The sequence below is a fragment of the Xenopus tropicalis genome, chromosome 3, assembly GCF_000004195.4.
Source record: "Xenopus tropicalis strain Nigerian chromosome 3, UCB_Xtro_10.0, whole genome shotgun sequence".
NCBI lineage: Eukaryota > Metazoa > Chordata > Amphibia > Anura > Pipidae > Xenopus > Xenopus tropicalis.
In genome coordinates this window covers 21,009,987-21,022,654 of record NC_030679.2, presented here as the reverse complement: position 1 = coordinate 21,022,654, position 12,668 = coordinate 21,009,987, and the positions used below count along the sequence as shown (strand labels likewise).

The following is a 12,668-nucleotide window of genomic DNA, read 5'->3' as shown; positions in this document are numbered from 1 at the left end:
ATAGTTGGTCGGCAGACTAGCCACGCATGTAAAGATCATTTAAGAAATAGTCAAGAGCATCATCCTCAGAATGACTTCACACCAATAGATATTGTTGTTTAGGCCACAGTGCCTGAAATGTTGACAAACATGCTTGCATGACAAATCAAGCAATATTCATGGGACAAAGATTCCTAAAAGGCAATAGGCAGTGACAAGAACTGGAGCCAAAGCTGGAAGGTCCTTGCAGGTGAACAAAACTGCTAAATTAATAAACAAAAAAAATAGATTTAAAAGGAAAAGATTTTAGTCCTCTAAATCATGGTTAGTTTTTTACATAAATGTAGCAGTCCCTATGTGTATGTATTTATTCATATAATCTAAACAAAATTACAGATAAAAACTATAAAGATTTGAATGCCCTTTGGGCAAGAAACTACAGATTAAATACAGGTTTAGTTATTTACAGGTATGGGGCATCCTATACAGCAGTGATCCCCAACCAGTGGCTCAGGGGCAACATGTTGCTCCCCAACCCCTTGGATGTTGCTCTCAGTGCCCCCAAACCAGGGAGTTATTTTTGAATTCCTTACTTGGGGGCAAGTTTTGGTTGAATAAAAACAAGATTTACTACCAAATAAAGCCCCTGTAAGCTGATAGTGTGCATAGAGGCCCCTAATAGCCAATCTTAGCCCTTATTTGGCTCCTCCATGAACTTTTATGGTGCTTGTGTTGCTCTCCAAGTCTTTTCACATTTGACAGTGGCTCATGAGGAAGAAAGGTTGCTATACAGAATGCCTGAGCATTCTGGGGTTTTCCAGATAAGGGATCTTTCTGTAATTTGGATCTCCATACCTTTAATCTACCAAAAAGTCATTTGAACATTAAATAAACCAAGCAGGATTGTTTTGCCACCAATGTGGAATCATGCAGCTTAGTTGGGATCAAGTACAAGGTACTGTTGTATTATTACAGAGCAAAGAGAAATCATTTTTAAAAATTAAAATTATTTGCTTGTAATGGAGTCTATGGAAGACAGCCCTTCCATAATATGTATGTCCTTTACTATGTAATGCCACATAAGAGGCAACAGCGGGCTTCTCTCTAGGAGTTGCACAGAGGGCCCTATCATAAGTAGCATAGGTTATAGGAAGTGGCACAGCAGCCTTGTGCCACAAATGGCAATATGCCATAAAACCAATTAAAAAAAGCCAGGTTTCCCAAGAGCATTTTTACTGTCAATCAGAATTAACATAAAATTAATTTACATCTGAATTTCATGTCAGTCTGTTGAGAAAAGGGGTGCATTGCCCACTTATTGGGTCCGATCAGACAATACATTCCAACATAGTGGCCGGCAGTATGTGAAATGTCATTTGTCCAAAGTTACTGGAATACATTGTCGTGCCTTGTTCAGATAAGTACAATCTGAATCACTACAGATCAATGCAAAATGCAAGTGTGCATAAGGCTTTGGGGCAATAGTTCAATTCAGATGTTTTTTATACTGGCACACAAGGCAACTGAAAACATTCTGTCACCCAGTGAAAATCTCATAAAAAATGTATTTTACTATATTTAAACACAACTTACACAAGTTAATAAGGGTCTCTGTGATAATATTTGCAGTCAACAGGGTCATATGAAAAAAACCCCAATTGATTTCTAACCACACAATAAGCATGAAGGCACACAGTAGTAGCATCTACTTGTCACGGCTACAAAAATAGACAATGCTGATCATTTACTGATAACTGTCTCTGTGTGTGTTTTAGCAGAGGCAATTCTCAGTATTGTCTATGGCAGGGGATTTTCTGGAGTTTAGTAGCCATGACAAGTAGCTCATTGTGTCTTCACCCTAAAGGCTAGGAAGAAAAGACATTAAAGGGGTTGTCCACCTTTGCTTTAACTTTTAGTATGTGGTGGAGAGTGTTATTCTGAGAAAATTTGCAGTTGGTCCTCATTTATTATTTTTTATGTTTTTTTTAATGATTTCACTTTTTGTTCAGCAGCTCTCCAGTTTGGAATTTCAACAGCTATCTAGTTGCTGGGGTTCAAATTACCTTAGCAACCAGAGGGCAGTTTGTATGAGAGACTGGAATATGTATAGGAGAGGGACTGAATAGAAAGATAAATAATAAAAAGTAACAATAAACTTGAAGCCATTCCATAGCATATTAAAAGTTAAATACAGATTTATCCAAATGCAGTGACTATAATGGGTCTGGGAAAAAATAGCACAAACATAAGCAAAATATTACTGCAGCAAATATATCTAAGGCAAATGTATCTAAGATGCAATGTTTACCTACTTCCAAGAGCATCATCCATATTCAGAGCTACATAGACCAAAATGTTTTATTACTATACCAGGCCATTTCAAATTGCATGCATTGTTATTTAGCATGTAGGGAGAAACAGTTTCTCTTTGCAGCCACCTATTCTCATCACCTCTGGCATTCTTGCCAACCAGGTTCAGAAAATAAAGAGTGAAATGGCTACCAATGGACAAGTGTGCATGCAAGCTGGACATTTTGATTTGGATCAAATAATGAAATATTTTCTATAACTTTTCGCTATAATTTTAACAGGAATATCAAACTTGAATCTTCCCAGCACTACCAGTCTCAGCATCCAATGGCCAGCTGAGAATGCTGGGAGACTTAGTTCATGAGAGCTGAAAAGAGAAAAAGGCTTCTATCCCTGCTCTTGTTTTCTTACATTTCACTACATTATTATTCCAAAGTGCATCTTCTTACCTTGACTCCATCATTCTTCTTGTTGCTTCCACTCTTGCCCCCTAGGAAGAGAAGGTACGCGGTAAGAAGGACCAGGCCAGGAACCACCAGAACAAAGAATGTGAGAAGGAGCATGGCGAGGAGCAAGAATGGAGTTATCCAAGAACTAGTTATAATGTGAGATGCACCCTCCCAGCATTAATAAGGTTTAGCACATCCCAGAGGAAATATCCAATGACTGGCTGACAGGTGCAATGTTCCCTAAATCCACTGTCCGATCTGTTGGATGATGTTTCTTTCCAGGCTGTGCCTCTTTAATGTCTTATACAAATGTAGTTTTCTGTTCTGTTCTTATCTACTTTCCTGGTCCTTATCTTTAGTATTAGTTATTCTTGTTCTGCTCCTTGGATAGATCACATTTCACTTGTTCTGGTAGCCTTTAATCACATTCACTGACACTCCTGAGAAGTCATTCTGATGTCCCTAGCGACACTTGTTTCCGTTCATCTGGAGCCTGTGTCTCTGTCTCTCTAATCTGCTAATTCTCTTTCCCTATAAGTGCTGTTCCACTTGCTCTCTCTGTGTCTCTCTCATTCTGTCCTTCTATCCTTCTCTAATTTTAGACCAATAATTTCTGTGGTCACTTGAAGCAAAGATCTTCTGAAGACAGCTGCACAAGTGCATGATAAACAGTTGTCCTCCAATGCCTTTTCTACTGACTCATACAAAGCTGAAGTCTGATTCAGCACGTTCCTTAACTGCATTCAGGATCCCCATCCAAGAGGCAAGTGAAAGAAAAATATAGCCTTAATATAAATAGGGTTTTCCTGCCATCTATTTATCCTCATGCAGACTGCATAGTCAATTGCAGAGCTCACTGCATTAAACTGTAGCTCATTGTTATTCCTTTCCTTGTTATACTGTGCAGAATCATTAGAATTTCTATTTCCTGACATAATCAAGGCATTCTTCAAAGAGATAAAAAAGCAATCTAAGACCCTTTCGAAGTAATTAAACTACAATGCCCACTATCCATCTTTAAGTTGGGTGCTGGGTGTTGTAGTTCAAAAACATCTCAGTTTGCCCAACCCCCGCCATAGAGAGGCACTGCCAGTTTCTACAGTGTGTTGAAATATACAGCCCAAGGATAATTGCTCAAGGCAGCCAATCAAACTGGAAGCTCCCACTCACATGTCTTAATGTAACAATACAAAGAAGAAAAAGTTTCTTTGTGCCATTGAACTGGCCTTTTATAACATACAGTACTCGTACTTTAGCAATACCCAGTGTCCAAAAGAATAGTCTGTCTATCGTACTTTAAGGGCAATGACATACAGAGCTACTTGTAGCAAGCTACTTATCACAGCTACAAAATAGACAATACCGATAATTCTCGATGTGTGTTTTAGCAGAGACAGTTCTCTGTATTGTCTTTGGCAGGATATTTTCTGGCGTTAAGGACTGTGGCATACGGGGAGATTAGTCACCCACGAGAATGTAAATCGCCAATGGGATGGTAAACGCAGCGCAGCGATTTGCCGAAATCTCTCTTGAGGCAACTTAGGCGATCGCAGCACCATGTATGCCATCCCACCGGTGATTTACATTCTCGCTGGTGGGATGGCATATTGGGGAGATTAGTAAACATTAGTATCTAAAATATGTCACAAATTTTTCTGGATAGCTGCATAGTTCACCATACAGTACATGAAACTGTCCTTTGCTTAGACACTGATTCATAATGTACCCAATATTTTCTAGCAGCAGCCCTCTGTTGTTTTTCCTTTTGTAGTAAATAGTAATAGAGTAATATGAGACCTATCAATATGATCATATTATTATCATATGCCATATTGCCAAGAATACACCGTTCAAAGACGCCGAGTGAAGACGCGAAACAAAGACGCCAAGTGAAGATGCGGAATGAACATGCGGAGTAAAGACGCCGATTAATAAAGATGCTGCGTAAAGACGGCGTAGCTTACTCCTCCCTTATGGGAGGGCTAACTATTACATGGTAGCAAATTGCCTGGAGCTCAACTCACATGAAATCTCTTCGTGTGTATTGTCGTGTGACTTGTCGCCAAAGCGCCGAAAAAAAACATCGCGTGCGACAAATCTCCCCGTGTGCCAGAGCCCTTAACAAGTAGCTGGCAGCACCATGTGTCATAGCTCTAATGGTAAATCTGTAAAGTTTATTATCTGCAGATAGGCGCTAATGCAATAACAGCAACCAATCAGCACTTACATTGTAACATGTAAGGTAAACAAACGTGAATGTTTGGTTGCCTGTAGTGGGTAAATTCACTTCTTTAAGTTTGCCCCTTTGTTATTAAATAAGCCCCATTTTCTATTATTCACAAGTTGTAATGTATTAAAGCTACAATTATTTTACTGATTGTGGGATGCCGTATAAGGTTCTTGGGCTCTCTCTGCATGGGAAATAACTAACTGACAATACAATTGCCGCTGATAGGTTGTCTAAACGTATGGCTGGAAAGTGCCATTAAAAAAATCACAGTTAAAACACTATTCCATATCTGTAAGAAAGAAATTCTTTGGCTGTAGTGCTGTAATCTGGTAATTAAATAAAGCCATCTGTTTCTGTGTTGGGCCAGTGTCACACTTGGCATTTTCTCCATCTGCCCTGTCTTGTCTACACACCAACAGGCAAGGGATCAGCCTGTCACCACACACATGGGGCAGATTTCCGAACTTCAGCATTTCTGAGCCGAAATCAGTCCCATTTGGGCGCTTATAGGATGATCTTGTTCCTGCCAGTGCACACACACACGATGGGCTGGAGGTACCAGATCAACACTGGTATTACTGAACATTTAGAGATGGTACTGTTTTGGCCATTGTGTTGAATTGTACATTTACTTTAATGACTATTGCTAAGCTGTAATATGCCTAAAGGGGAAGTCCACCTTTAAATAAAATGTTTGAGTTTTGCACACAATATCAGTGGTAATACTGAGACAATTTACAATTGATCTTCATTTTTTATGTTTTTTTAATTATTTTGTCTTTTGTGCAGCAGCTCTCCAGTTTGTAATTTTAGCAGCTATCTGGCTGCTAGGGTGCAAATAACCATAGCAACCAGGCAGTCGTTTGAATAAGACACTGGAAGAGAAATAAGAGAGAGTGAGAGAATAGAAAGAGAATAAAGAGTAACAATATCAATGCAATTGTAGCCTTAGAGGGCAATAGTTTTATGGCTTCTGGGGTCAGTGACCCCATTTTAAAGAGGAAGTCAAATAATTAAATAACTATAAATAATAAAAATGAAGACCATTGTAAAAAAAATTGCTAAGAGATGGTTATTCTCTAACATACTAAAAGTTAACCAATCAGTGAACCTCCTCTTTAACAAATTATACATTTGTAGTGTTTTATTGAAATATTGCAAACAAATGTCTTGCTGGCAGTAACACATATATTGGCATGTAAGGACCTATTGCTAGGGTGGAAGATTCAGAATGGTGGCCCACTGGTACCAATATGACCAAGGACCTCTGGCTTGGTTGGCAGCTTCAGAGGCATGGCCCACTTGTACCAATATAGCCAAGGACCTTTGGCAAGGTTGGCGGCTTCAGAGGCATGGCCCACTGGTGCCTATATAGAAAAAAATTCTACCCCTTCCTTTTTTGCTAGCCCCCTGTTCTCACTGCCAGACACTTACTGAAAAGCGGCAGAGGTAGGGTTAATGATGTGAAAAGGATTTACTAGGAATACAATTTTACTGCCAAACTGAAAAACTGAGTAAATAAAGTGTTTGGCATTTTGCACAATATTTGTATCCCATAGTGGTTTGTATGCAGCCACTTACACCATCCACTGTCTTATGAAGTCCTTTCCTGATAGTATATTCCACTATTAATCCCATACATGAGATGATCAGCAGCCAATTCAGTCAAGAGATGCCCAATCAAGAGGCAGTATCTGCTCTTGTAGTGTTAGGCTGCTAAAGCAGCATAGAAGGGATCAGCTAATGTTTAACTAGTAACTGAACATGTTTGGCCATTTTTTAGGTATGTAAGGCTTTATATAGGAAAAAAACTTTCCAAAAAGTCTTATTTGGTACTTAATGATAAGTAAAGATGGTCCAAACTATAATATATATAAGATTTTGATAAAACATGTATTTTTCCTATTAACAAGTATAAACTGTTTTAGAAGAAGTGGACTAACTCCTGGTATTGTATGATTATGATAACTGCTTACCAGAGAAATTTCGAGTTGCCAGCATTGTAGTCAGGATGGCCCCCTAAATTTACAGATAAAAAAAGAAAAATATTATTGAGGAAATTGAGGAATATTGGCCTAGAACATAATATGTGTAATTGGATAGAGAACTGGCTGAAGGATAGAGTACAAAGAGTGGCGGTAAATAGAACATTTTCTAATTGGGCCAGTGTGGTTAGTGGAGTACCGCAGGGGTCAGTCCTTGGTCCTTTTCTTTTTACCTTGTTTATTAATGACCTGGAGGTGGGCATAGACAGTACTGTTTCTATTTTTGCTGATGATACTAGATTGTGCAAAACTATAAGTTCCATGCGGGATGCTGCCACTTTGCAGAGTGATTTGGCAAAATTGGTAAGAGCGATTTGGCAAAATTGCACAGTGCAGCAAACTGGAAAATTAGGTTAAAGTTGAAAAGTGTTATGCACTTTGTAGAAACAATAAAATGGTAGTTTGTTGGGGGTATACGTTGCCCTGAATGTGAAAAACCAAATCTTCCATCCCCTTTCCCAGTTTACTTGCAGTCTCTGCACTCTCTCTTGCTATTCAATAACCTTCTTAAGGACTGGATCCCAAAACTGCACTGCATACTCAAGGTGAGGCCTTACCAGGGACCTATAAAGGGGCAAAATTATGTTTTGATCTCTTGAGTCAATGCCCTTTTTTATGCAAGACAGCACTTTATTTGCTTTAGTAGCCACCGAATGACACTGTCTGGAATAAGACTTGCTATCCACAAAAATCCAGATCCTTTTCAATTAAGGATCCCCCCAACACACTACCATTTAGTGTATAACTTGCATCTATATTTTTTCTTCCAATGTGAATAACATTTTTGCACTTTTCAACCTTTTTTTCCTTTTGCTGCTGGAACTTACAGTTTTGCACAATTTAGTATTGTCAGCAAAAATAGAAACAGTACTTTCTATGCCCCCCTCCAGGTCATTAATAAAAGCAAAGGACCAAGGACAGACCCCCCCCATAATACTCCACCACACTGGCCCAATTAGAAAATGTTCAATTTACCATGTTATGATCACTATCTGACCAAATTTGTTCCAATTCACATTATCTTTGGAACTGTAATTAATCGTAAAAGATTAAAGTCCAGGAGACCAGAGTAGTCCTAATTTTTGTATATATTGATTTTTAGATCAAAGGCTGATTTATATAAAAATGGTAATGTTATGGAATGAAGTCACTGGGGGCCGTTGGGTAATGTAGCACACTGTAACAATCATACAAAGCAACACTTGAAGCCAATGTTACAGAACTGATAATTCATCATGTGCCATAATTTACACTAACATATTCCAATTGTTAGGCAGTTTATCATTGCAATTTTGATAAAATGGTTTGAAATAGTTTCAGGGAAATAATGCACTAAGCACAGCAGGGTTACCAAGTCATCCTGATATTCAGGGTAAAATATGAGCTAGTCTGTTTATTCCGCAGCAATCAGGTCCAGACTGAGATTCAAAATAGGCCCGAAGGCATGAAGGGGTATAGACAGCCTCCACCGGCACAATAAGTAGTAATTGTCTATTGCAACTTACAGCAGCCCCTGTGGCATTTGCAAGAATCTACAGATTGCCAGTCCGGGCCTCACACCCTGAACTTACTGCCCTGCGCCCACTGAGCTTGCACTCTGAAGGTTAGTGCGGATAACAGTAGTTACAAAGAAAGGGTTGGTTGATATTGGTTGCTTGACTGTGGCAAACTATGCCCATCTTACTAAATAAACGAAATTTATTATTTGTTATTACAGCCATATATGAATCTCTAATATAGGGCTTTAATTATGCGTTTTGCTCACTTTACTACTTATAGCCCCACCATAGTAGCCTGATGTATCGACATTACCTTTAGCTTTCTTCTAGCATTGAACTTCTTCAGGCAGTCTACTGTCTCCTGTCTGTGCATACATGAAGCGACTGTTGAGCGGTGCTGGAGGATTAGAAAGAACAAGAGAAAGAAGAAAATGAGCAGTTGCAGGACGCAAACAAGATAGATTTCTCTTGATGTGATACAGAGTGACTCACTGAGATCCATGGATGCTTCAGTGCTTCTGCTGCAGTGATTCTTTTCGATGGGTTAATTGTCAGCATCTTGTTAATGAGATCTTTGGCCTCTGGAGTGACAGTGTCCCACTCTGGAGAAGGAAACTAATAAAGAACAAATAAAGTTCTGCACAACAAGGCGAAAGCTCAGCTGGGAAACTCAAACGCCCAAAGCCTAGCTTTCAGAACAGAAAACAGATATCTGTTTATAAGGCTAGCTTCAGTGTAAGGAACATTGATTTATTAAAGGAACAGTAACACCAAAAAATGAAAGTGTATAAAAGTAACTAAAATATAATGTGCTGCTGCCCTGCACTGGTAAAAGTTGTGTGTTTACTTCAGAAAGTCTACTATAATTTATATAAATAAGCTGCTATGTAGCCATGGAGGCAGCCATTCAAAGGAGAAAAGGCACAGGCACATAGCAGATAACAGATAAAACACTATTGTATTCTACAGAACTTATCTGTTATCTGCTATGTAACCTGTGCCTTTTCTCCTTTTTTCCAGCTTGAATGGCTGCCCCCATGGCTACACAGCAGCTTATTATATAAATTATAGTAGTGTTACTGTAGCAAACAGTTTTACCAGTGCAGGGCAACAGTGCATTATATTTTTATTACTTTAAAGCTCTTTCATTTTTTGGTGTTACTGTTCCTTTAAGGAAACCCTATTTCCAATTATGAGGATGGCTTTGAGGGTCAAGTACAAAATATTAAATGAAAGGAATGTATGAGTTTCTAATTTTCTTTTGAACACTAGAGGCCTCCCTCCCATCTTAAACTCTGGCAGTGGGTGGTTGTTATGCTGTGATTGACATGGGAGGGTGTCAGTGCCGCTGTGTCCTCCCATGTCAATCACATCAATGCCAAACCACCCACTGTCATTGCTGGGGACAGGGAACAAGCTTCTACATTAAATGCCATTTTAAAAAAATGTTAATCGAAAATATATGGTGATTGCAGTGGTGTAAAAATAGAGGGAACAGGGACCTCCAAGTTGCATGGTTAAGTGGGGCATGGTAAGCATCCATCAATTGCCCCCTGCTCCCCTCCCTGCAGGAGAAAAATCCTGGCCCCACATAAGATTGCAGCCTCTGGATTAATTTAAAGATTGTATCCTTTGAACAACCATGTTTTGGCTACTACTCTATAAGGGTGATACTAAGGCCCACCCCACCAGAAGTAGCTGACCCATCACACCCCTATGCTTGCATTCTCTGTGTTTTGACTGGGGCAAATGGGAGGCACATTGCTTGTGCATAAAAGCAGGTGCACTCCCTGCACTAGAAGAGAGAGAACAGACACAATGAGGCCTTCCCCTCCTTCTGGTCCCTAACTGCCTCCTCCCACTCACCCCTATCCAACTGAGCGCTCAATCCAAGGGGTATGCTGTAGGTCTCTGTGTTCCAGAAGGCCACAGTCAGCCATTTTTTTACATTTTGCATAGTGCCTTAGGTTGTGTGCAAATATCCTCAGGCCTTTGTGATCTGCATTAGAGCCAGAGCCCTGCAGGTTCCCTCACTAATACAGCTCTGACTGCATTAGGGAGGCACATAGCTGTCCTCCCTGCCCCTACGGTATCCACTCCCTAACGTATGCCATTCAGATACAAAAGTTACAAAGTGGCAGAAGATGGTAAGGGCAGGGCTGGGCTGCACCTCCTGATGCTGCACTCTGCCCCAAGCAAAGACCAACAACTTCCCGGGAATGCATATGTTCAACGCATATGTTCTTGCACCCCTTAGCTCTCCTGCACTTGTGCCCCTCCCCTGGGGTAAATAAATGATACCTATTGTCACCATGCGGAGTTCCATAGATTATGCTCCATAACCTTTGCATGCCTTGGCCCTGTAGCCTGGTTTGCAGCAATCAATTTATTGTGCTGTGGCTTATTTACAAAATTGATTTTCACTGTGGTTTATGCTTCATTGCCACAGAGGCTTTAAATCAATGAAATTTACTACAAGATTAGTTGCAACTTTTCACAGGCAGACAGCACTTCATTGAATTAAAAGAATGCATTTTCCATGAGATGTGCTGCAGCATTGGTAACATTCTTTCAGCCTAATTGTTTTGGCCAGTCATGGAGCAGGGACAAATGAATTTAGACTGAGATTATGTGCAGCAAGGGATCGGTTTACTGATGGACAGACTTTCATTTGTATGGAATCCAAGCTATTTAACTACATGCCCCCCACCCATAGGGGAATGTTTGCCATGCCACAAGCCACTTCTGTTCAGCTTCTCCTCTAATATCTTATAAAAACATTTGCAGATATATGAGAAGCAATAAAATAGCCTTTCAGGCAAAGGCAAGGCTTGTGTTTTTAGACCCTTTAACACTTAGCGATCTGCCTATTTTTATAACGTTGGATTGTGAGCTGCCAGTCACTCTCACATTAAGTAGAGAAAGAGAGGAGGTAGGATCTACAGCCCTGATACCCTAATGTTCCTGTGCAATAGCATCTCTACAGCACAAACAGGATTGATTGCTTTCTGCTAACCTCTGTTTCATTTTGTTTCATTCATTAAAGGATAACTAAACCCTAAACATGATTATAACCATTCCATTTTTGGTCTAGTGACCAGTTGTTTTGGTCACTAGAGAATATACTTATATACAAAATATATAACTTTATGATCTCCCTGCTATTGATTTTATTTGTTATTCTAAACATGAATATGGCTACAATGGACATATGTTATATTCTGAAATTATTGCACCAGCCTAAAGGTTCAGCATCTCTAAAGAAGCAATGATTGAGGCCTTTAAATTTGCCACAGGAGCTCCCCATCCTGGATTGTGTAATAAGTGTCAGTGACACTGCACATGCTCTATGGGCTCCGGGCAGCTAATGGGAAGCTACACTTACAGATCATAGCAAATTATTAAGCAAATGTTTATGCTAAATACAGTGTCAAAGCTGCCATGTACAATCTGTTTAATTTATTAATCAGCCTTATATTGTGACATTTATATTCTGTAAATACGGTATATTGTGAGAGGGTCCCTAAGCTCAGGTAAGTGCCACAGCACAGAACATGTGCAGTGAATAAGATGGGGGCTAATGGGGCATCTTTTGGGGCACAGATCTTCCCTGCCCAAGGGCCGGGGTTGCCTGGGGCAACCCAACTCTGTAATAAGAACTTTCAAGGTCATTTACAATGCAAGGGCAGTTAAGTTAGGGCTAAGATGGCCACAGCCATTGTCATTTATTAAAGGTGCTTGGGTCAAAAGTCACTTTGTGCAGATCTTGCAGGAGATTTCACAGTTAAAGCCAATTCTGGACATACAGCACATTCGACCACTGTCAGACTTGGGTATCCAGGACCCACCGGGGCTGCCACCGCAAGGGCCCCAGTTGTGCACCCCTTTGCTTTCACTTCTGGTGAGTTGCACTGCTCCTGCAAGATCCATGTCAACAAACTGACAGAAAAAGATCATAAGACAGGAAAAGATGGCATTTATGAACTTCGCTTGGTTACTGTGCAGCTTCTGTTAATGCCTTTAAGAGGGACTTGGATGAGTTCTTGAACAAGCATAGTATCCAAGGCTATTGTGGTACTAATATCTACAGTTAGGACTAATGTTTGTATATATAGTTTATGTATGTGAGTGTATAGATAGGTCAGTATGGGTCTGT

At 39.9% G+C, this 12,668-nt stretch overlaps 1 protein-coding gene across 7 annotated transcripts in view; it reads right to left on the bottom strand.

Annotated features, from left to right (window-relative positions):
• camk2a (calcium/calmodulin dependent protein kinase (CaM kinase) II alpha) overlaps window positions 1-12,668 on the bottom strand; it is a 106,570-nt gene that overhangs the window by 26,322 nt on the left and 67,580 nt on the right. For all 7 annotated transcript variants that reach the window (XM_012958394.2, XM_031897527.1, XM_031897528.1 and 4 more), the window contains 4 exon segments: window positions 9,005-9,127; window positions 8,826-8,909; window positions 6,945-6,987; window positions 2,739-2,779 (listed from right to left, as the gene is read on the bottom strand). In XM_012958394.2, coding sequence (XP_012813848.1) covers window positions 2,739-2,779; window positions 6,945-6,987; window positions 8,826-8,909; window positions 9,005-9,127 — 291 coding nt within the window.